Source organism: Carettochelys insculpta, chromosome 3, assembly GCF_033958435.1.
Source record: "Carettochelys insculpta isolate YL-2023 chromosome 3, ASM3395843v1, whole genome shotgun sequence".
In the NCBI taxonomy this organism is placed as follows: domain Eukaryota; kingdom Metazoa; phylum Chordata; order Testudines; family Carettochelyidae; genus Carettochelys; species Carettochelys insculpta.
In genome coordinates this window covers 80,663,598-80,688,785 of record NC_134139.1, presented here as the reverse complement: position 1 = coordinate 80,688,785, position 25,188 = coordinate 80,663,598, and the positions used below count along the sequence as shown (strand labels likewise).

Here is a 25,188-nt window from a genome sequence, read left to right as displayed (position 1 = left end):
GCAAGTTTAACGTCAGTTCCGGGCAAACTAGTTGAAACAATAGTAAAGAATAAAATTGTCAGGCATGTAGAAGAACATAATTTGATGGGCAAAAGTCAACATGATTTCTGCAGAGGGAAATCATGTCTTACTAATCTGTTAGAGTTCTTTGAAGGAGTTAACAAACATGCAGACAGGGGAGAGCCAGTGGATATAGTATACTTAGATTTCCAGAAAGCCTTTGACAAGGTACTTCATCAAAAGTTCTTGTTTCAATTAAGTTGCCATGGGATAAGAGGGAAGGTCCTTTCATGGACTGAGCACTGGTTAAAAGACAGGAAGCAGAGGGTAGGTATAAATGGTAAATTTTTTGAATGAAGAGGGGTAACTAGTGGCGTCCCCCAAGGGTCAGTCCTAGGACCAATCTTGGTCAATTTATTCATAAATGATCTGGAGAATGGGGGTGAGCAGTGAGGTGGCAAAGTCTGCAGATGACACTAAACTGTTCAAGATAGTAAAGACAAAGGCAGACTGTGAAGAACTTCAAACAGATCTCATCAAACTGAGTGACTGGGCAACCAAATGGCAAATGAAATGTTATGTGGATAAGTGTAAAGTAATGCACATTGGAAAAAAAAAACCCAACTATACTTACAATATGATGGGGCCTAATTTAGCTACAACTAATCAGGAAAGAGATCTTGGAGTTATTGTGGATAGTTCCTTGAAAACATCCACACAGTGTGCAGGGGCAGTCAAAAAGGCAAATAGGATGTTAGGTATTATTTAAAAAGGGATAGAAAATAAGACAAGGAGTATCTTACTGCCCCTATATAAACCTATGGTACGCCCACATCTTGAATACTGTGTACAGATGTGGCTTCCTCACCTAAAAAAAGATATCCTGGCAATAGAAAAGGTTCAGAAAAGGGCAACTAGAATGATTAGGGGCTTGGAACGGGTCCCGTATGAGGAGAGGCTAAAAAGATTGGGACTTTTCAGTTTAGAAAAGAGGAGGCTGAGGGGGAACATGACAGAGGTATATAAAATTATGACAGGTGTGGAGAGGGTGAATAAGGAGAAGTTATTTACTTGTGCCCATAATACAAGAACTAGAGGACACCAAATGAAATTAATAGGTAGCAGATTTAAAACTAATAAAAGAAAGTTCTTCTTCACTCAGCGCATAGTTAACTTGCGGAACTCCTTTCCAGAGGAGACTGTGAAGGCTAGGGCTATAACAGAATTTAAGAAAGAGCTAGATAAAGTCATGGAGGTTAGGTCCATAAAAGGCTATTAGCCAAGGATAGGAATGGCGTCCCTGGCCTCTGATTGTCAGAGGCTGGAGATGGATGGCAGGAGACAAATCACTTGATCATTGTCTTTGGTCCATCCCCTCTGGGGCACCTGGCACTGGCCACTGTTGGCAGACAGGCTACTGGTCCGGATGGACCTTTGGTCTGACCCAGTACGGCCATTCTTATGTTCTTATGACTTACCTACCTAGTGTAGACCAAGCCTAGCTACCACTGCAATCGGTCAGACACTTAAATACTTTTGGAGATCTGGGCACGAGTCTTTCATTTTATCTAATTTCTTTAATGGCAGGCAAATCATTTAAGGTATTAATTATACCATGGTGCTTCAGAGATATAGCTGGCTTATGTTTTAAAGATATACAGTCTCTCTTCCATAAACATTTATTTCTGTGGCTCATTTTTATTTCCAAGGCATTCAGATTCATGACTTTCATAAGCTTACCATACTCTCACACATCCACAGATATGTCAGCTCCATTAGACGTTACTGTCATTGAAGTCAATGGGAATTTTGCCTTTGCTTTCAACGGGAGCAGAATTACTACCTTTGAGCCATGCCACCTCCCATCCCCAATCTTCAAGAGAAGGGACCAGTGTGCTGCTGAAAGCATCATATTTCTACTTGAAAATATGTGATCTTAGTAGGGGAGAGTGCCAGGGAGCATGATTGTTGCCCTGCTTTATTCTTCCTCACTCCACACCGAAATCCAATGAATCACTGACCCTCCAAAACTCCAACAGCAGAGCTCCCACAAGACTGCAGGATTTAAAGCAATGATGTGCAGAGGTGGCATTCCCACCTTCCCTTATCTGAGCAGCCGAAGAGCTAGCTGGAGCAGTGTCGTTTTCACTTGTGGAAGGTGAGGGGAAAAATTTGGCCTCTGATTGTAAGCTCCATAGTCAGGAAGATATCCTTCTCTGAGTCTTGTAAAATTTAAAAAAAAAAAAACTGTTTAAAATTAATAATTTTTGTTTCCACTGCAATGTAGCCAAAATGCCAGATGGATTTACATAGTCTTCAGAATTCCCACTCACTATTTCTGTTACTACAACTTACCGTGGAGGTCAATAGTAGACGGTATTTGTTCTGTGACCATATAATACATTTAAAAACTTTTAATGAACATTAATATGGCACAATTTCAGCATAATGAGATGATACATTTATCACCATGAGTTGATACAGATAGGACTAATGTTATCTCTGGTCAAAAATTCCCCATTGAAACTGAATGTTGACAGAAAATTGAGTTTTCAACCAAATATGATTCTTCACAAGAAGCGTCTACTTTCTTTGTAAAATTCTCATATTTTGTCAAAAAGATCAACAATGTTTAGATTTTGGCCAAAACCTGAAATATGTAAGTTCAAAATGGGGTTGCGGTGCTTCGTGGAAATTTTAATTTGGGTGCCTCTATGTGCACAGGGGTCTCTGGCCAGACTACATCTCCCAAGGTGGACTTGGCCAGGGACTCCCTACTATACTTCTTCTCTTCACTAGGAGGGCAGAAAGGAGGGTTTTGAATCCGGCTAAAGTATCTGGTTTAAGCAATGCTGCAAACCTGTAGCTTGCAGTAATTTCAGTATATAAGTTATGGATAAACTGTACCTCTGAATCCTGAATGCTCTCACAAACTTTCTGATGTTTTAAGAATGTGCATTACATTACAAGGAGAATTGTTTTAAGGAATATCAATCATCTGGGCATTTTCATTAGCAAAAAAACCCAGAATCTTGGGTACACCTAAATTTTTATTTAAATTTGACTCTGTCTCCATTTAAATCCAGTTAACTATCTGTCCTCTTAGTCACAAGCTTTTCCTATTTCCTATTTCTAAATTGTACTCCAGAACACTTGAATTTTGTTGTATAGAATAGAAATATATTGTAAAAGACTTCAGCCTTTTTCGTGTTCCTCTGAATTATTTTTAACAGCTTTGTAAGATTGTGAGTTACGTACAGGATTCAAAAGCCGTCACTCTTCAACAACTGGATTATGTGTTTCCTCTTGTCATAAAGCAAGAGCAATACACTGTGTATAGTGACTTACTGAAAGACAGGCATTAGTTTTTCAGCAAAAATTACTTGTGGGAGTAGAGAAAATATGGTTTATATGATAAAGATTTGTGTGGCAGAATGTGGGTTTTAGCTTTGTCTTGAAATAGCCTGGAAAGCTGGGCTGTCATTTTGAGGTTACATTCAGCTTCCCTTTGGAAGAAAGTAAAAGTATTGTGATTTGGAGCTTTTGAGGGTAGGAAAGAAATGAGGAATCATGAAAAAATGCAAAATATGATTTCATATTTTGCATGTTGTAGCAATGTTGGCCTTAGGATATTAGAAACAAAGTGGGTGAGGCAATATTGTTTATAGGACCAAAGAAGTTGAACATAAATACAGATCCAAACATGCTAATCAGCTCTGCAGAAAAACTGTGGAACCCCTCACTGTAATTAGCACACTGCAGAAGGGACCATCTCAAACAGGATATTACCATGTGCTCTCACGCATCGGAAAAAAAATCAGGAATTGTGCCTCAAAATCATGTGAGAAATTCAAAACAATCCTAAAACAAAACAAAAAAACCCTGATGACAGCCATCCAACAGTAAAGCAACTGGTCCAACAGAAAATATTTCCTCACTTGTCTCTCTCATAGGATTTGATATATACATTTATGTGGGCATGCATAACACAATGAATTTAAACTAACATTGCAACACAATATAACAAACACAATGAATTTAAACTAACATTGCAAAGCTGTTCCCAATGCAAAAATATTATAAAAGCTGTGAAAAAATCCACCTTACAAAGCTGTTGATGCCAAAATACAAGCTTTCCAAAAACCACTTAGATGCCCATTTCATATCACCAGCAACTGCGATCTCATTGGGTAGAAGAGTTGCAAGAAATCCCTTGTATTAACTTCTGCCAAACATCCTAACTTGATAGAATACAACTTTTTTTTAATACTGCAGCAAATGAAATAAAACCTCCTGCCTTATCTCAGGCTGCACATGGTCCTTTTTTAATTTATACAGGCCTCAAAACTGACAAGACAGATACCAATCTGGTTTCTCATAATTATTTTAAGATAAAATTCAAGCATATGGCTTATCTTATGCTATCTGTGGTGTATCACAGACAGGCTGATGCAATGTGAACTCAGTTCTAACTCTCAATTTATGATTGTTTTCATTCAGCTAAATTTAGACACACACCAAATGGAGGACTTCTTTATTACTCTCATACAGAATCATCTGCAGCCTTAAAATAACTGTTTGACTCCCCCCCATCCTTGTAAATAAAACAGTGTACGTATTTAGGGTACTCTTTATACTTGTATATTTGTAATATGGCTTTGCTTGAATCCCGCAACAGGCCACTTAAGCTGCAGGTCACATAGCTTGCAGGCATAAGCTATGAAGATGAGTGGAGGTATTCTTATCTCCCCTTCACACGCTTTCCTCTCATAACTCTGTCTCTCTTCCCCTTTCACATTCACCACTTTTGCCCACTTTCAGTTCTTCTCCCTTAACCAATTTATAGAAATGGAACTGCTAATGTAGCTCATTAGAATACCGTAAGGAAAAGCTTTAGAATACAAAAACATTACAGGGGACACAAAAACCATCTTACTGGCACTCCTGGATTATGAATACAGTCACTTTCATAAATATTTCACTTATTCACTTTAAAATACACTTTAAAAAGCCACTGCAGTCCCCAAATTCAGAGAGCCTTTTTCTGGTAGACGAATTAAAAGAAAGAGAAAATGAAAAAATTTTGTCATGATGGTGGAATATTCTGCAAGACAGGTGATGGAAACTACAAGGAAATAATCAAATGTTTTTACTACATCATGTTGATTTTTTCCTTTTCCTTAAATAGATCTCCACAAATTAATTCAAAATGTAGAAGAGGTCCAATGATCTTGATTTAAATTAAAGTTTTGTACGGTAGTGCAGCTGGTCTTGGGCACATGGAGCTCATTTGCATCCTCAATGGAATACCTGTAAGGGAACATCACCCCAAAAAGCAGCAACGGGACAATCAACTGTTGTTTGACAAGGACACAGGACTTTATATTCATTCTTTATAAATAAACAGGATTGCATTAAAGGCATAGTTGAGTCCATCATCGATTCCTCCCCATAATGGAATAACTCACAAGTCTCTCAATAATGGCTAAGTCCATGATGAAAAACCGGGTAACAGTATATTTTAGATAAACATGAGCAACTGGTAAGTCACTCTGACAGCATAATGTAAATATGTTTTATGAAGACTAGTATGCCCAGTCTGCCTAAACAAGATTAATACACTAATCTGCCACTCTTGGGTGATGAGAAACTGTTAGCAAACTGGCTCATATTTTAACATTTACTGAATGTTGCTGAAAATAACAGCTCATCTGATGCAAAATGTACTTTCCAGATAAGTAAAATATACTCAGTGTTTCTTGGCAATAGTTTACTGGAGCCTTATCCACAACTTCCTGTCTATGTAGCCAAAAATCTCAAAGGAATATGGCCTCACTGTACCAGCTGGATTTAAGCTTTATCTTCAAATACTGTACCTCAGTATTTACATTTGAGTGTTTTGTTTGGAAAGAATGTTGCAGATTACAGAGTGTTATAAAAATTTGACTCCTCTGATCTAATAGACCAAAAGTTTTAAATGGTCAAAGTAAAGACCAGATCTATTTGTAAAACAGTAATTTGCAAAATACCCACAGTTGTCACATTTTGGACAAATTTATCATATCTACAAATAAAAATATCTACGTTTTATTTATGCATTCTATCTCAAATGCATCTCCAAATGACAATGTAAATATTATAGTAAGCTAAATTTAGTTTTCTTCTGTTTTCCCATACATAACAGTAATTCCATTTTCCCCCACTTCTCATTACTAATTGCTGGGTCTACACGTGAGTGCCCTTTCGAAAGGGCGAAAATCGAAGTTTGGTGGTCGAAATAGCAGCCATCGAAAGGGAGCACCTGCTGCCATTATCAGATCAGCATTTTGATCTGCTCTTTTGAAGTGCCGCGGCAGGTCTTTCAAAAGAGAGTGTCCACATGGCTCCAAGCTCTCTTTTGAAAGAAGGGAGGCAGGAAACGCCATGGACAGGGTCCATGCTCGACAAGCCCTTCCTGAGTCGCAGCCAGCCACCCCCTTTAAAGGGCCCCTCCATCCACCCTGCACTCTGTACGAGCCGAGTGCTGCCCAGCCCTTCCCAGCCTGGCAGAGCCCACCCATGCCCACGATGGAGGCACAGCGACAGCTCCTGCAGGAGGACACCCTCATTATGGACAGCCTGCTCTCAGTGCTGTGCACCCCCACCGCAGCTGCACCCGATCCCATCGTGTGGCTGGGTGGTCCCCCTGGGGCCGTGGGGCTCCCCCACCCGGGGCACCGAGAGGCACCCCCTCAGGTGCCCCAACACCCCTGGACCCACCCCAGGAGCACCAACTGGTGGGAGCGCGTGGTGCTGGGGGAGTGGGGTGAGGAAAGGTGGCTCTGGAACTTCCGCATGTCCAGACAGACCTTCGACGAGATTTGCCACTGGCTCACTATTGCACTCTGGCACCAGGACACCTGCGTGCAGCCAGCCCTCACCCTGGGGAAGTGGGTCGCGATTGCCATCTGGAAGCTGGCCACCCCGGACTCCTACCGCTCTGTGGGACAGCAGTTTGGGGTGGGCAAGGCCACCATCAGGGCTGTACTTATGGAGGTAAGGTGGGGCTGGAACATGCATCCCCCATGGGTGTGGGGGGGCTGGGGCGAGGGGAACCCACAGCTGCAAGGGGCCGAATGGGAGGGGGGCAGGCGGCTGCACAGGGTGGAGGATGGATGAGAGGGGGGCAGAATGGGCTCGAGGCAGGGGGGAGACAGCCTGCCACCTGCACTAGAACACATTCTCCCCCCACCCCACCCCCGACAGGTAGTCAGAGCCATCAACGCGATGCTGCTCCATAGGGTCGTCTGCCTGGGGGATCTGGACACCATCGCCGGCGTCCAGGACCTGGACTTTCCAAACTGCATCGGTGCTTTGGACGGCGCACACATCCCCATCTGCGCCCCGCCACACAGCGCCAGCCAGTATGTCAACAGGAAGGGCTGCCATTTGGTGGTGCTCCAGGCCCTGGTGGATGTGAGGGGCCAGTTCACCACCATCTGTGTGGGCTGGGCCAGTGGCACTTGTGATGCCCAGGTCTTCCGGAACTCCGGCCTCTGCCAGCACATGGGGGCCGGCACCTTCATCCCCCAGCGGTAGGTCCTGGTGGCGGAAGATGTCACCATGCCGCTCTACATGGTGGCAGATGCGGCACACCCCCTGCAGCCCGGGCTCATGAGGCTGTACATGGGACACCTTGACCCCTCCTGGGAGGCATTCAATCAGCACCTCAGCCACACCTGTAATGTTGTGGAATGGGCCTTTGGGCACCAAAAGGGGCAGTGGAGGTGCCTCCACATGTGGCTGGAGGTCAGGGTCCTCAACGTGCCCCAGGTGGTGGGTGCCTGTTGCGTCCTCCACAATGTTGTGGAGGAAAAGTGGGATGCCTATGCCCCTGGGGGGGGGGCCCCTCTGGCCGGCGCCGGCTATGAGCAGCCGGGCAGCGCCCCCATCCGCCAGGCCCACCGGGACAGCCACTGTATCAGGGATGCCCTCAGGCAGGCCTTTGCCGACGCCCACCTCTGACCCACATGCACATCCACATCCCACGCACAGCTGCCACCCACAGTCCCTGCCCCCCACGCCTCCACCAGCACCGCTCCCACACCTCCATCACCCACCATTCCCCTGAGGAGCACAGCACGGCGTGGTGAACATTAAAATAAACATTTACCTGCACTATTCGTGTTAACAATGTACAGGGGGTGGGAGCCTAACTTAGAGGGGAGAGGGCAGCTCATTCCAGGGCAGGGGTGGTTGGCCGCAAGCCCCATCACTCCCTAGAGCCCCTGCCCCCCAGGGTACAGGGTCCCTGGTGGGGCGGAGAGGGTGTGGGGAGCACTGGCAGGTAATGCCAGTGAGTTGGCCTGGTGGGGGGGAAGGGTGCGGGTTCAGTGGGGGCGGAGGATGCAGGCTCAGTGGGGGGGCGGTCAGGAGGTGGGCAGTGTTGGCCACATGGCCCTGAAGGGTGTGGCCAATGCCCTTCAGGGTGGTCAGCAGCCTCTCCCAGGATGCCCTCCACCACTCCATGTTGGCCTGGGCGAGCCACAGGTGCTGTTCAGCCACCTCGCCCTGGTGCTGGCTGGCTGGCTGGGTTCTCCTTGGCCCGGCGGGGGGCCCTCTGGCCATGGCTCCAATGGCACTCTGTGTGGGGTGGCGTCTGGGTGCCTTCGAGGGCTGCGGGGGGCTCTTGGGGATGAGGGACGGTGCAGGGCTCTCCCAGCCCACGGATGGTGTGGCTGCGTGGAGAGGAGGACAGCATGTCAGTAATGTGCCCTGGATGGAGAGGACCCAGCTGGGGCCCACCTGCCCGAGCCCGCCCCACGGGGCCCCTGCCACCGCCAAAGGACACTGACACCCCAAGGGGCACCAACTCACACCCCACAGGCTCGGCCTCCCAGCCTGGGGGTGCATCCAGGGGTCTCTCATGCAGGAGGCCCTTCCTGGCCTGCGGTGTGCAGGTCCCAGGAGCTGTCCAGCACTGACCAGCCGTTGCCCCTGTGCGGCTTGCGGTGTTGTCCACTGAAGGCAGATGCTGGGCATCACTGGTGGGCCACTGCAGGGTGCTGCATCCCATGTGGAGGGGTGGCCTGTGTGTGGCCCAGGACCACCGGTCCTGAGTGCAGGCGACTAGCCGTTGCATCACCCCCACCCTGTGGAGCAGGTGTGCGTCCCTCCCTGTACGTACTGAAGGGTCCCTCAGCAACATCTGGGGATGTCTGGCTCCCTGTCACCTGGCTGGAGGAGCGGGAGGGGAGGACGATGGAGAGGTCCCTCTCCTCACTTGACCACTCCGTGGTCCCCTCACCCTCCTGGGTCCCTGGTCCAGGCTGCTCCTCCTCCTCCGGCTGCAGCTCTTCGGCTGAGGTGAGCAGGAACGATGGAGGTGGGGAGCTGTCCTGGGGCCCCAGGATGCCCTGGAGCTCCCAAAAGAAGGGGCATGTGGCTGGAGCAGCTGGCCTGGTCCCTGGCCCGGGCAAAACCCTGCCACAGCTCCTTGACCTTGGAGCATACCTGCTTCGTGGTACACTCCAGGTGGCCAAAGGCAGCGGTATTGCACCGCTTGAACCCCTTCTCATGCAGGACCTCCTCCTCGTTCCACAGGCCAAGGAGGTCCTGCAGCTCCCGCTCCATCCAGAAGGGGGTCATTTTTTTTCTCCCTCTGGGCCCCCTGCAGGGCCTCGGACGGGGGGCTGTGGGGCTCGTGGGGGGGCTGGCTGCTGGCCATGCTGAAGCGCTGGAGCGTGGGGCTGGAGCACATGCAGCGGCTGCCCCTAGCACACTCTCAGCTTCTGCCACAGGTTTCCTGTGTGCGTGCAGCTTTAAGGCAGCTGAACACAGGGCCCATAGATCCCCGCTGCTGCCAACTGGAGCAGCCCCAGGCTCCAGCTGACCGGCACCATGGTGGACCCGTATTTCAAAAAACTGGAGTGTGGAACACCTACACGTGTACTCTTTCAATTTAGTATTTCAAAAGGGGCTGATCTTCCTGATCTGGGATCGGGGTCAGATTTCAACATCTGCACCCCATTATTTCGATTTCGCTTCAAAAGACGGCGTTACACGTGTGGACGCTCCTCCTGCTCTTTCGAAAAAGGGCCGCTTCTTTCGATGTTTGGCCATGTGTAGACACAGCTAATATGTTCTATAAAATAAAAAAACCTATCCGTATTACCAATGGCTCTCACAAAAGGCTGCAAGCTAAAGACACGATTTTCACTTCAGCCAACTTAGTCCGCAACATTTTTTCGAAACTTTCACTGAATGCTACCTCCCAGACTTAGATTAAGATTCTTTACATTTTGAAAATGTGTCTAGACATAGCAAGCTTCCCCCCATTCACCAGCTGTATCAACAGCCACCACAAACCCCGAGGCAAGGTGGGAGGGGGGCCCAGCTCTATGCCCCAGAAGGAGCAGGGTCAATGTCAAAAGAGGTGGAGCCTAGGGTAGTCAGCCCTTAGCGCCGCCCAGACTGCAGCAGTATTCCGCTACCCTCTAGGCATTTAGAATAGCAGAGCTGCACTGCTATGGCACTTCAAAGGGGCACAGAGCTCTAACCGTTGCCAAAGTACCAGCAGAAGTGACTGCAGCTCTGGGCCCCAGAGCAATTGCCCCCTTTGAGCCAACCCTCCCCCCCCACTGCTGGGCCTACTAGCAAGAGTATTAATCACCATCTTGAATTCACTTCTTTTTATCGATGCAGCTGACCTAGAAACACTAAGGTGATGCTCTTCTTTACACTTGTACAGAAAAAGGGAGTAATTCCATTGATGTCAATTTTACACAACGGTGGTTTAACAACAGTCTAGCCCTAATTACACAGAATATTTTAAATCATCTGAAGTTCATTATATAACCATATGCTTTCTATATTGTATAGTCACACACTGTAATATTTTTCTTAAGATAAGCGTGTAAATAAGGTCCAGCTAATCATAGACTCATACTTCATTTACTTCATTGTCGTTTTCACCTCATACCCTTTCATTATCTTTACGATTTTATTTCCCTTTATTGTGGTACAATTTGTTGAAGTACCAATATTGCATAAGCATTTTTGCACTTCAAAGACAACATACAAGTCAACACTAGAAGCCAAAATTGCCTCGCTTAGACCTTTGAAGCATCAGTGAAGTGAATAATCAATGATTACTTTTAAAGTTTGATATTCAATCTGGAATATGAGTAATGAAAAATATCCAGCATTGAGAAAATTAATAAACAGAGATACAGTTGGAAAAGAGGGGCAGTCATAGAGATTTTTTTCTAAATAGCTATCATTACAAAGAATGATCCATAAATGAGTGTCATTACTTTATCTAGCCAGCTACTACTGGAACTGGGCGGGTCAGATCAAAGTTCAAGCCAGTAACATTTCTATGTAATTCAAATATAATATGAATAAGTATTTCAGGTTGTAGATCCAATGAGGGCTTCCAGAGTTCTTTTGGAGGTCAATAATACATTTGGGAAAGTTGTTTCCCTCAAAAATATATAACCAAGTCACTGACAGCACAGTGCCAGCTAGGATAAGGAAGCAAAAGAGATTTAGAAAGGAAATTCCTACGTGGTATCACTAACTTAGGCATTGCTGAAAGCACTGCTCTCTATTGGTGAACTTCATCCTGCTACCTGACACACACAGAAAAATTACTTGTGTTAACAAAATGGAAAGTTTTTAGCAACAAGAGTTCTTAGACATAATGACCTGGTTTGTGATCTCCTTACTATTAATTATGTGACTAATTTCACTGATTTCAGTGACACTACTCATGTGAAAAACTACTCATCATTGTGTTTCAATGTGATTTATAAACATTTTAATGCATAAAGCCACCATTAAAGCAACACAGATTGACTCAGGTCTCAATTCTGTTCTGTGTGGAACAGCATGAGGAGAATCAGTGAACAGGAGGCAGCTCCTGATCTTGTGATCTGATTTAAAATAGCTCCAGAATGAGTTAGAGAAGTCTACAGGTTCATTTAACTTACACCCGTGTGCATGGTCTTTATGGGTATGTCTATACTGCAATAAAAGGTATGCAGATCCAGCTGCAGCTGGAACATCTATATGGCTATTTTTAGCCCTGCAGCCAAGCTCCTTTGAGCTTGAATCAGATGACCTGGGTTCTGAGACTCCAAACTATGAGGGTTTTTTTTTAATTGAAATGTAGCATACCCTTTGCAACCTTATACCAGTGAAGGATCACTGTAGCATAAGAACATCGTACTGAAAGAAACAGCCAGAGCTGACTCCAATCCCCTGCCACCGTAGGCAACCTTGCAATGTTGTTTTACAATTTCTGTGAATTAAAGGAAGGGCCTGATAAAATGCATCCTAGAATCCTCAAGGAGCTGACAGAAGAGGTAGCTGAGCCGTTAGCTCTCATTTTTGGAAAGTCATGGGAGACAGGAGAGATTCCAGAAGACTGGAAGAGGGCAAATATAGTGCCCATCTACAAAGAGGGGAACAAGAACAACCCAGGAAATTACAGGCCAGTCAGCTTAACTTCTGTGCCAGGAAAGCTAATGGAGCAGGTAGGTAAGGAAGTCATCTGCAAGCACTTGGAAGGTAGTAAAGTGATAGGGAACAGCCAGCATGGTTTTGTAAAAAACAAATCATGTCAAACCAACCTGATAGCTTTTTTTGACATGATAACGAGACTCGTAGATAAGGGAGAAGCAGTGGATCTGGTATACTGAGACTTTAGTAAAGCATTTGATACGGTCTCGCGTAATATTCTTATCGACAAACTAGGCGAGTCCAACTTAAATGGGGCTGCAATAAGGTGGGTGCACAACTGGCTGGCTAATCGTACCCAGAGAGTAGTTGTTAATGGTGCTCAATCCTGCTGGAAAAGCATAACAAGTGGGGTACCGCAGGGGTCTGTTTTGGGACCAGTTCTGTTCAATATCTTCATTAATGATTTGGATATTGGCATAGAAAGTACGCTTATTAAGTTTGCAGATGATACCAAGCTGGGAGGGGTTGCAACTACCTTGGAGGATAGGGTCATAATTCAGAATGATCTAGATAAATTGGAGAAATGATCTGAAGTAAACAGGATGAAGTTTAATAAAGATAAATGTAAGGTGCTGCACTTAGGAAGGAATAATCTGTTTCACACACACAGAATGGGAAAAGACTGTCTAGGAAGGAGTACAGCAGAAAGGGATCTAGGGGTTCTAGTAGATCACAAGTTAAATATGAGTCAACAGTGTGATGTTGTTGCAAAAAAAGCAAACATGATTCTGGGATGCATTAGCAGGTGTGTTGTGAACAAGACACGAGAAATCATTCTTCCGCTCTACTCTGTGCTGGTTAGGCCTCAGCTGGAATATTGTGTCCAGTTCTGGGCACCCCAATTCAAGAAAGATGTGGAGACATTAGAGAAGGTCCAGAGAAGAGCAACTAGAATGATAAAAGGTCTGGAGAACATGACTTATGAAGAAAGGCTGAAAGAATTGGGCTTGTTTAGCTTGGAAAAGAGAAGATTGAGGGGGGACATGATAGCGGTTTTCAGATATCTTAAAGGGTGTCATAAGGAGGAGGGAGAAAACTTGTTCTTCTTGGCCTCTGAGGAGAGAACAAGAGGCAATGGACTTAAGCTGCAGCAAGGGAAGTTTAGGTTGGACGTTAGGAAAAAGTTCCTAACTGTCAGGGTGGTCAAGTACTGGAATAAGTTGCCAAGGGAGGTTGTGGAATCTCCCTCGCTGGAGATATTTAAGAACAGATTAGATAGATGTCTATCAGGGATGGTGTAGATAGTGGTCGGTCCTGCCGTCGGGGCAAGGGACTGGACTCGATGGCCTCTCAAGGCCCCTTCCGGTCCTAGGGTTCTATGATTCTATGACACAGTGACAGGCAGCAATTTATCATCAAGAAGAAAGAATCTGCAGCAGATTGTAATAATAATACACCGAATAGCTGCAGGGAGTACTTTTTAAAAACAAAAAACAGATAGTGTTCAGCTCACGGATTCTTTTACTTTCTAGATATAATTTCCTTTAAATTGATGCTTTAAATTATTCTGGGACAGATGTTGTCTAGCCTATATATTCCTCTTACATTTTAGCTGTTGCTTCCTGCTTGTCAACAGACTGATAGTCAATAGAATAAAATTCAATCTGTAATACAACTTAAATGATGATGATACTAAAACCTAATTTGTGGGTAAGGTCTTCTGGCCCCATTACAAAATTAAATTAAAAGTATTCCATAATTATAATAAAGTTTTGGCCAAAATGTTAAGGAAAAGAATCACAAGCATATTTTTGGTTCAGGTTATTTCCTACACAGGTAGAAGTTACTTCATTGATTTTTTTGTTTCTCACTTTCTTCCCACTTAATTCTCTTACAAATCCACCCAGATGCCTATGCACACAGGCCACAGGCCAGGCTTCTGTACTGCTCTTGCCATAAAACAGGAATGAAATTTTGGTCCCCTTGAAGTCAACAAGAATTTTCCAATTGATTTTAATGGGACCAGAATTTCACCCTCAAGCTTCATCTTTAATTTCTTGCAGCACAGAGTCCTAACCTGAAACCATGAACATACTGGCCCAGCCTCCTTCCTAACAGATCTGGCCCTCTGACAAATAATATACTCCATTACATGTCCTTTTAATACTCTTTGACATTTGAGATAGGAAGAAAAGATAGTCTTATAATCAAAACCCACTTGTTTTCAGGATCCATGTAGGCTGAAAAGCTTGTCTCTCTCACCAGCAGAAGATGGTTCAGTAACAGATATTAGCTCACCCACCTATCTCTCTAACATCCCGGGACTGACAAAACTGCAACACCGCATACTTACTTAACACGTAATTTAAAAACTCACACCTATAGAGTTCCCCTCTGAATTTGGTCCTGTGATGAGGTATACATCCCCGCAGTGGCCTCAAAGGGCATAGAAAGTATTATTGGATCCAGTAGCCCCATCCCTGTGGACCTGCTGAGAAAGCTCTGGCTATAGGAGAGCATTCAAAGATGCTCAAAAGCCAGTCAAAGGGTGATGGACAGGCTATTGGACAGGTGAAGCCTCCTCTAAGAAGCCCTCTAAGAAGCCACACAGAAGATCAAGCTTTGGCGGTGACAAGCAAACCATCCAAACAGTGCCTTCTTCAACCAGAACCCCTTTGAGAGCTGGTAGGGCCTGGTTTTTTGGACTCTTTTGAGAAGCTGTTCAGAGTTTGGATTATAGAGCCCATGCCCCAAACTGAAAAAAACCCCACTGAGGCAGGAAGTAGCCCCAGAGAGCAGATTTGGACACTGTAAAGGAAGGATCCTACTGTGTTGCTTCCCATGGGGACCTGCGCTGACACCTGGTAGAAAGAGATGGTCTGGATCCCTGTATCCTGCCTCCCTTCAGAGCAAATGCCCAGACATGAGGGGAGGCCAAAACCTCCTGACCCAGGGAGTCTATTCTAAAGCTAAATGATATTGCACAAGAAGTAACTAAGTGATATTAACTATGGTAGTAAAAAATAAAGTTTGTGTTTGCTTAATTAATTGTGCTGCATCATGCCTTCCAAGGTTGTTATGGGATCATTACACATATGTAGGCATGAATATGGACAGGTCCTGATTTCTATTCTGTGTATATTATAGCCGGAAACACTCTCACCAAGCATTTTCCTGACTTACTGGGTAACAGCCACAATATCAGCACATACTCTTCCCAGCTTCCCCAAGTAGAGGGGGTATGTCCGGAAGAAAGGGCAGGACTGAGGCATGCCTGGCCACCAGGTCAGCTCTTGAACACTATAGGCAGCTGACACAAAGTACAGCAATCCTGAGGCCACTCTTGTTTATGCTGAGGATCGGAAGGCTGTAGAGCAGGAGGCATAAAATATGACAGCAGCACATGTACTTCATCACCCATTCTGTGCTGAGTACAGCTCAAACATGTCCCATCCGCTGGGCCAAGATGTTTTATGAGACTAGATCATACTCTGCTGCATGGCTGGAACCATCTTCTATTGATATTTTAATTTGAGACAGAAGTCGTCTGTCTTTTCAATCTGTTGTTGCTAAGACCCAGATTTCTCTGAGCTGTTCCAAGGACAGTAAGATATGGGATGTGATTTATTCCTTCTTGTATTTGCTATATTTTGTCTAGCCTCACTTTAATTCCATGACTTTCGTTTGCGTGATCGTACTCCACAGCTACTGTTAAGATTTAAAATAGATAGCCTTTTGAAGTGTGTTTGGGTGAGGGGGAGGAGCTGTCCCATAATATATGACATTTTTACCAAACTGTGTGAAGTCACTTTGCAGGATGTTGTGTATGATCCAAGACTCGGAGTTTTGTATGCGTGTGCTGTTCCAGAGTGTGTTGGGGAACTGGGGAAGGATTTGGGGTTTCACTTTCTGAGTGCAAACTGATATGTATGAGAAATGCACAACAATGTTCTTTTCAAGCTGGCCATCGGAAGCAATATCAGATGTTCACAGGATACCTTCCTGGTTATTATAAAGAAAACCTAAATTCCACTTTCCATTTCTCTTATACATCAAGGGTGTGCCTACATGAGCCCCCTCCCTTTGGAAGGGGCACATTAATGAGGGAGTTTGGAAGATGCTAGTGAGGCACTGCCATGAACATGCAGCGCCTCATTAGCATAATGGTGGCCACGGCGATTTGAAAGTGCTGCTTTCGAATTGCGTGCCACCCCATTTGTTTTGGGAAAAAGGGGCTTTCAAAGACTGGGGAATCCCCTTGAAAGGCCCCTGGCTACAAGGGTGGCACACCATTCGAAAGCAGCACTTTTGAATGGTCGCAGTTGCCCTTATGCTAATGAGGCACTGCATATTCATGGCAGCGCCTTATTAGCATCTTCCAAACTTCCTCATTAACATGGTCCTTCCGAAAGGAGGGGGCTCATGCAGACACACCCTAAGTGACTTTCTGGGTTTGAATCTTAAAGTGTGGCTTAAAATCCTGGAGGGGAAGGGCAGAGATAGGAAACTGGGTCTAGAAGTAAACAGGAAACTCTCCAAAAACAAGGGAAGATCACTTGAATAAGCATGATATGCAGTGCTGGATGAGCAATTGTCTGTATAATAAGAAAAAGTTACCAATACTAGTAAATGTGGGTCCATTTCACCTCAAGAAAAATGCTTCCCACTTCCTTTTAAAATCTTCCCCATTAGTGGAATTTTAGTTACTGATGCCCATCCCTTTCAGCTGCTTTATTGGTATTGACTGTATTTAATTCCTGGAAGTGTTCTGCAGTGTGTATGCAAGTTCCATTTGTAATCCTTGACATGTTTTCTTGCTCTCTGGGGACTTGGCACCTACAATTCATTTGTAGTGAGTGGATGTTGCAGGTGTTAAAGAACTAAAAATCAGATCCTCTGTGTTTGTTCCACTCTCTGCTGTTTTTGGAAAGAGGGTTCAGCAAAAGCCACACACCTGCTCTTTTTCCCCCTTGCTCTCCGTGGGATTCTGACCTTCTCTCTTTCCATCTCTCTCTCTCTCTGATTCCTTCATTCAATCTCTCTGTCAATATTGTTTCATATTTTCCTGAACATTTGTGGGTACTTTGCCTCCAGTCCCCTTAGTTAGTCCTCTTTACAACATTCCTGTGTTTGTTTCCCTCTCCAGCTTACCAGGTGTCTTGACTCCCTTCTCTCTCCAGCTGCCTTTTCTCAAGTCCCCATCAGATCCTATTCCTGTACCTCCAGCTTCTATTAGCAACTTTCCTCCTTTTAAAGTTTTTGGCTATTGTAGACGTAGCCTAAGTGTGCTTTTCTTCAAAGGGTTAAACAATAACTGTCTCAAAACTAATAAGGAGATATAAATATCTCATAAAGCTGCAAAGGACCTCAAGAGGTCATTGAGTCCAGTTCCCTGCCCTCACAGCAGGACCTATCACCGTCCCTGAGAGTTTTTTTTTTCATCTTGCTTGCCCCAGCCCTTGAAAGGTCCCCTCAAGGATTGAGCTCACAAGCCCAGGTTTACAAGACCAGTGCTCTAACCACTGAGCTATCCCTCACCACCATCCTTCTAGTTTTGTCATGTTGGTAAGTTAGCGATGACCAAAAGAAAACTGAAGCAGCTACAGAGAGATAAACTAGTCTGGGTCAAAGACCTCCCTGGTGCAGTTCACCTCACTTCAGTAAGATCATGAATATTTGGGTCCATGTCCTAAAACCTCATAATTCAGGCTCTGACAAGCTATTGCAGAGTCGTAATGTGCAGGGTGCTATTTATGATAGTGGGAAAAATGCAGTCTATACAAGGATAACCTAAGATTGAGTTAACACAAATCAAAGCCAAAATCAGTAAATTAAAATCTGAAAAAGAACTTTCCCTGACACTACAAACATTGGCTTGTTTGTGGGAAAATGACATGTAGTCGATGATTAAGTGTTCAATCACTGGCGACCCAATACAGCACAAGAATGTGAGTTTTCACACAGGTTTTTTTCCTAAGTTGAAATCTCCAGATGTGTCCAGTAGGAAAAATGTATTGTGGTAGAAACTAGTAAAAGGTAGTTCACATTTCCAGACACACCCGAAGTTATCTGTAGCCAATTCTGAGTAGTGTGGGGATTTTAGTGCTAACTTCAACTATCTGAGAAGTCCACAAGTAAGTCTCCCAGTTGGCAGTGGTACAGACAGCTTCATACAAGCAGGGCAGCAGAAAATAGATATGATGCTTTATATGGCTTCTGTGCAGATCTATCTGTGAAAAGGGAATGTGAGAAAAGAGAAGTGACAGGCTCCCTGCATTCAGTTAACATTCTGTTACCTGGACCTAGACCCAGTCTACCTACAGTAACCTAGAGCTGCAATTGCAGGGAAAGTCCAGCTCATGCCGAAACTGGAGTATGCTCAATGTGGACAAAATCTTTGGGTAACTTGGGTGCTCAGATCTAAGACTTGGACAGCATTTTCCAAACACAATTTCTCAAAGGCTCATATAACTTGGCCATTTATTTCAGATCTGAAGTTAGTCCAAATAATTAACAATTATTCCGTCTTCACTTCCACTTTTCCATCTTTGTGCTACACAGGGTGTGTAAAACACAAAATGGGAAACAAAAAACCACCTAACATTCTGTACCACATGCTGCATCATAGCCTTATTGCAGAGCATGGATATTTAAGAACACAAAAAAGCAACATTTTTGGTGAGACATCCAGGATTGTGACACCCACTCTATAACACATTCAACTACAAACACAATCTTTACATCTATTACAGAATTTATCATAGCAATTACACCTGCAATTTAAGCTATAATTAGCAAGTAAATCTTTTTTGCTTCTTCAGATCATAAAATCAAAAGAGTAGAATCCTTGACCCTAATATATTTCTAAAGCTGTTCAGGCATTCAAATACTAACTCTTATACTGAAAACATTGCTCAGATGTTTCGATGACAGGTAACTGAGGCACAAAGAACAAGTATGTAAATATCCTAATATTCTCCTGGAAGTCTATGGTGGAGCTACAAATAGGCAAAAACCCAGATATCTGGAGTCCCAGTCTGGTTATTGCCAGAAAAAAGGTTATCTGAGGCTGCCTCTATGCTTCAAGATAAAACTGATTTTATTAAAATTGATTTCTTAACACTGGGTTTTATCCATTTGATTTTGAGCATCTTCACCTTCCCACATGCTCCCCACAAAATCGATTTACTGCTCCCACACACAAGTAGCTTAAATCAAGCGCTGCTGCAGTGTATCATGGGAACCTATGTCACAGCTCCGAAAGGCCTGTTACATTCTGGCCCGACAAGTATATGTGGGTATATGATGACATCTTCCCACATTTCATTCCCCTTTTTCCCCCACCATGTTAAGTACGTTTAAGTAAACATGGGTGCTACCCTGAAACTTGAATGGTTCATCAGTAATGGCTTTTGGTGGCTAGAAGACAGTACACTTTTGATAGCCACAAAAATCGTGACCACCCACGGTGATGATTTTTGGGAACTTGAATCTGGATTTAGACCCCCTGCAAAAGACGACCCTTATTCTTAAGTAGACACGGTTGTTACTCCAAGTCAACTGTTTCATCAGTTATGGCTCGTGGTGGCTACAAGATAGTACACTTTTGACAGCCATGAAAATCGTGACCACCCACGGAGGCCCTTTCAGGATCTTGTACCTGGATTTGGACCTCCTACCAAAAAAAGACCCTTACGCCTAAGTAGATACGGTTGCTATACTGAAACTTGAATGATGTATCAGGCTGAAAGACCCCAGACTACAGCTAGGTTTGGACCTTGGAGAGAAAACCTTAAGGACAAGAATATTCCCCAGTGCAAGCCTTACTTTGACAACTGTGGTAATTGTATAGCTAATACATTGCCCTCTGACACATGTATGGCTTGGGGTGGCTACAAGATCCCCGGCTACACCCAGCCCGAAAATCATGACTGCCAAGGGAGACATTTCCGTAGGCAGCTAAAACACCCCCAGCTACAGCCAGTCCCGCCCAAAAATCATGATTGCTGAGGGAGATGTTCCACTGGGTGGCTAAAAGACCCCTAACTACAGACAGCCCCAAAAATCATGACCCTCACTGTACACAAGCTGCCTGGAAGCTTGTGCCACACGTCGTTTTATTAGTTTGGGGTAAAGCCACGTGATGCAGCTGGGTGTGGGCATGTTCCAGACTCTGTGGCGCCTCAGTATCAGACCTTCATTGTGCTGGGCACACCATTTTGAAAGACAATTTTAGTCCTGAAGAGCTTAAGGAAACAACATATTTCCCATGCAAATTCCTATTATATTAAAAACACAGGAACCATAGGTAAATTAGTGAAGGAAGACACGCTATCGGAATGATTAAAATTTTGTTATTTAGGTAGCATTGAATTTATTAGTTTTTTTCATCCTGACACTAACCTAGAGCTACTGTACCATCTTTTCAGAATCCTTGTGTTTGTTATAAATAAACCTTAGCTCTCATATAAAAAAACATCCTCAAATGTTTTTGTTGGGTTTGGTCTAATGCAAATGCAAATGTAACCACATAAAAGGTGTGCTTATGTGCGTGTGTTTGTTTTACTGATAAACTCACAATAAACGTGTACAATGAGGCACAGCATCTGAAAAATATTTTGCGAGCATATGGCTGAGGGTTAGCACTACGGTCACAGCCAAATTTAAAGGTGTCTGTGTGTGACATCTCTGTTACAAGAAATCCCTTTGTCCCTCTGCTATTGCATCAGCTCATTTCTGGAAAGAAAGGCATCTGGAATCCTCTCAGATGCTCAGTTTTGTCACTTTTTAACCCATCTATAACCTACTCAGATGTCATTTCTTTTACAGTGGCTGTGGCCACACTTGGCCAAAACTTCGAAATGGCCATGCTAAGGGCCAAATCAAAGAATATTAATGAGATGCTGAATTGAATATTCAGTGCCTCATTAGCATTAGCACGCTTCCGGCCGCGGCGGTTTGAATGTGCTGCTTTTGAACATGTGCAGCTCGGTGTGGCTACATGGGGGTCCTTTTCAAAAGGACCCTGCACATTTCGAAATCCCCTTATTTCTCTCAGCTGAGGGGAATAAGGGGATTTCAAAATGTGCAGGGTCCTTTTGAAAATGACCCATGTAGCCACACCGAGCTGAGCCACGCACGTTTAAAAGTGGCGCTTTTGAAGCATGCCAATGCTAATGAGGCGCTGAATATTCAATTCAGCGTCTCATTAGTATTCTTCGATTTGGCCATTAGCATGGACATTTCGAAGTTTTGGCCAAGTGTGGCCACAGTCAGTGAGATTTCAAAAGGTGAAAGGAAGATAAGAAATGTAAAACATACACAGTAGGTATTCTACAGAAGTAGCTTCAGGTACAATTCTTAACTTGACAATTGCTGTAGATGACTAAGTAAAAGTTAATTTCAGTACATTGTCTCCAATAAGTACGAGACATTAAGAATAGTTCTGTACCTACCCAGGAATAATCATAACATTTGGATTAAAAATGTTCTGACATCACAAGTACATTGCCTAAAAAAATCAATAAAAATGGCCTTCAGCCTTGCAAGCCTTGTTTCTCAATAAATATCTCCCCAAAAGAAGTACCAGCAATGCTCAGGAAACCTCAGTTCTTAAATAGTTCATCCTCATTTATCTCAAACCCCAAAAACAACAGCAGCAGGATTGACATAGGGAGAACACTTAAAGGGGTTGTGGATAAAAAGAAGCTGGTATCCAAGTTTCAGTCTTGCCTCTTCTGTTATCTTCTCAATACCCACACCACTACAGTTAAGACTACTAAATCTGATGCTTGAACACAGGTTTGAATTCAGGTAAACTATAAAGATTTTTATACAAAGATGTGCTCTTTTCAAACCATGTTAAGTGATTGATAAATGAGAATCAGCTCATTGTGAATGCCAGGCTGTAACAACAATAAATGCAGTCACTCATAATGGATTCTAATTATTATAATTTGCTGCTCAGATCACACAGATGGGCAAGGGGGAAGAAACTGTTTCAGTGACATCAGAGGCATTTGCCACACAGCTCTTATACATTTAAGTTACAAAAAGAAGAATGGGAAGGGGGTAAGAGTACCTGGGGAGATGATGGACTAAAAGCCACGTTGATCACTGATTCCGTGTGTCCTGCCAGTTTATGGGAAAAGGTGCTTGAACGCATTTCATATATGTAAGCCTAGAAGACAACAAAGTTTAAATTTAAATTTTCAAGGCTTCTACTGAACACTTTAAATTATAGCTTGATAGAAATAAGCATTTTGGCTAAATAATTTTAGCTAAAGTAAATACTTCACAATAGCCAGAGAGATTTAAATTTCATAGCTCTGACATTTTATAATACCAAGAATGATTTAGCAAATGTTAATTTTAAAGTGTCCTACTGGAGAAATGGTTTAGAAAGAGCAGCTCTACTTTTTTCTTGGGGTAGGGGAGGGAAAGGGATATGGATGTGTTTCAAGCAGATACTGAAATAATGCCAAATAGGACCTTGCTTAAATAGATATTCCACTAAAAGATGTTCTTCAGAATCTATATACCTATTTTTGTATAGGAAGTGTTAAGCCCCGCCCCCCACCATGCTCAGGTCTCTGATTTAAAAAGCTGAGGTTTGTTTGTCGGCCACATTATAACAACAGGGCCTTCTCTCTGTTCATAGCTCTTAGCAGCTGTCAGCTAGCACATTGTTCTCAGTAATGTGGAATGTCTAAGCAACTAGTTACACAAATACTCTGACAAGGAGTTGACCAAAAATATGTTTCAGAAGGACAGAGGAGGGCTAAAAAATGTTGGCCAAACATAAAGTAAGTTTGGTAGAAATTAACTGTTTGCAAAATTTTAATTGATAAAATTGTACCAAAGCAGAAATGCACTGACATCAAAGTGACGTGGATCATGCTGAATAGGCAGACTAAGTTGCAACAATATTTCAATATTATAGTGTCTTTTAAAAAAAATAAACAAATGTAAGCTTTTGTTGATAGGGACAAAGGTAAATTCTGGTCCTGCTAAGCTAAAGTCAAAGATCTTTGCATGGGCAAAGTACAGAGACGGTGAGAATGAAATCTTCACCCAAATTCCTGTGTAGAACTTGGACCATCCATTCAACCTATTCCTCTGCACATGTAATTCTGGCTCCATATATTCATGAAATAACCTTCAGCCTACAACCACACTGCATACCCATGTTGATTCCCCTAGAACGACATCATCTAGGGCAGGGATGTGCAAAGTGTAGGGGGGCAGGCCCTCTGGGGGGTGCATGGAATTTATAAGGGGGCACAGCATGATCAGGGTCTCAGGCTCATCCAGCTCATTAAAAATGTTGAACTTTGTTTTTATGTATGTGTATTCACATTTATAAACCAATCAATAAATTTTTTACATCCTACATACTTATTTTCTTACACATAACAAAAGTTGTTTTTTTTTTCATATGAACACAATTGAAATTTCCATCAGTTTGGACTGCATTAGACAAGTTGGCGGGGATCGCGGGGGGGCGGGGAGAGCACCTGCTAATTGCAGGGATGAAAAGTAGGGCCCAGCGTAAAAAGTTTGCTCACCCCAGTCTAGGGGCTCTAGCGTTCCTGTGAGCAGCTCCTCTCTTCTCCAGTTCTGTATACAACAACAACGTGGGACTTACATGAAATACCACGTCTCTGGCTGAAAGATTTGAAAAACTCCCCAGACTGCTGGAGAAAGGACACAAGATGGGAACGGTTCTGAGTTACTGCAGAGAATCCTTTCCTGGGTATGTGCCTGGTGTGTGTTTCCCACATGCCCAGTATCTCCTTTTAAACTACATGATAAATATCATAAGAAAGCCCCTGCAGAAGTAATACATTCTGTACTCATCAATGGTTTGGATGGAGTGCAGTAAATTAATACATAAGACCACTAATTTATGATCATTAAAGGCAGTCTCACAGTACAGTACATAAGTACAGGAAGGTTGAATTAAGGGTACAAAGTCCATGAGGAATCCCATTGGACTCAATGGGATTAACAACAGAAAAAAGGTGCTACTCATCATGAGTGAGGGGGGCAGAATTTGGCTTACAGTAAGTTATAACAAGGCCTGGAAGAATTCCTTTCTTAGAATTTTGGCTGATATCAAAGTTTATTTTAAGCAATATTTAGTTTTATTGTTTTGGTTTTTCACTGTTGTGGGAAATGGTGAGGGGAGAGAATTATTTAATGACAGACCGTTTCAACAAGACATTGAACTTCATAAGACGTTAAACACAAACAGTTAACATCATATGTCAAAATATACAAAGTAAATATCCTTACATCAACACAGCCTACCTGTGTTTCCTATTCGTTCACTAGTCTATTTGTAACAAGACTAACTCAAAAGTCTAATCACTGGATTTTGACTCAAGTTCTCGAGGAGCATTTTGCTTTCTTTGCCTATCTGTAAATTCCAGTTTTTAATCAATGGAAATATGCCCATTTGTATGTACAGCAAAACTGACATTCACCAAAACTTACAGATATAAATTTACCGTAGTACAGCGGTTACAAACACCAAAATGACGAACTGACCAGTCAACCACACAACAAATTTGGAACCAGAAGTACACTATCAGTCAACAACAGAGACAAAAGATAGGGGGGAAGCAAATATAACACAGTACTGTGTTTAACAAGCCACTAAAAAAAGACAAAGCAGCATTTTTTCTTCAAATTAACGTTTTGAAGCTGTATTAAATCAATGGTCGGATGTAAACTTTTGTA

The 25,188-nt window shown here is 43.5% G+C and overlaps 1 protein-coding gene across 1 annotated transcript in view; it reads right to left on the bottom strand.

Annotated features, from left to right (window-relative positions):
• The window catches only part of WDR27 (WD repeat domain 27), a 184,157-nt gene that overhangs the window by 48,766 nt on the left and 110,203 nt on the right, over nucleotides 1-25,188 (bottom strand). The window contains exon 24 of the mRNA XM_074988667.1: nucleotides 22,526-22,624. Within this exon, the coding sequence (XP_074844768.1) occupies nucleotides 22,526-22,624 (99 nt within the window). The remainder of the gene's footprint in view (nucleotides 1-22,525; nucleotides 22,625-25,188) is intronic.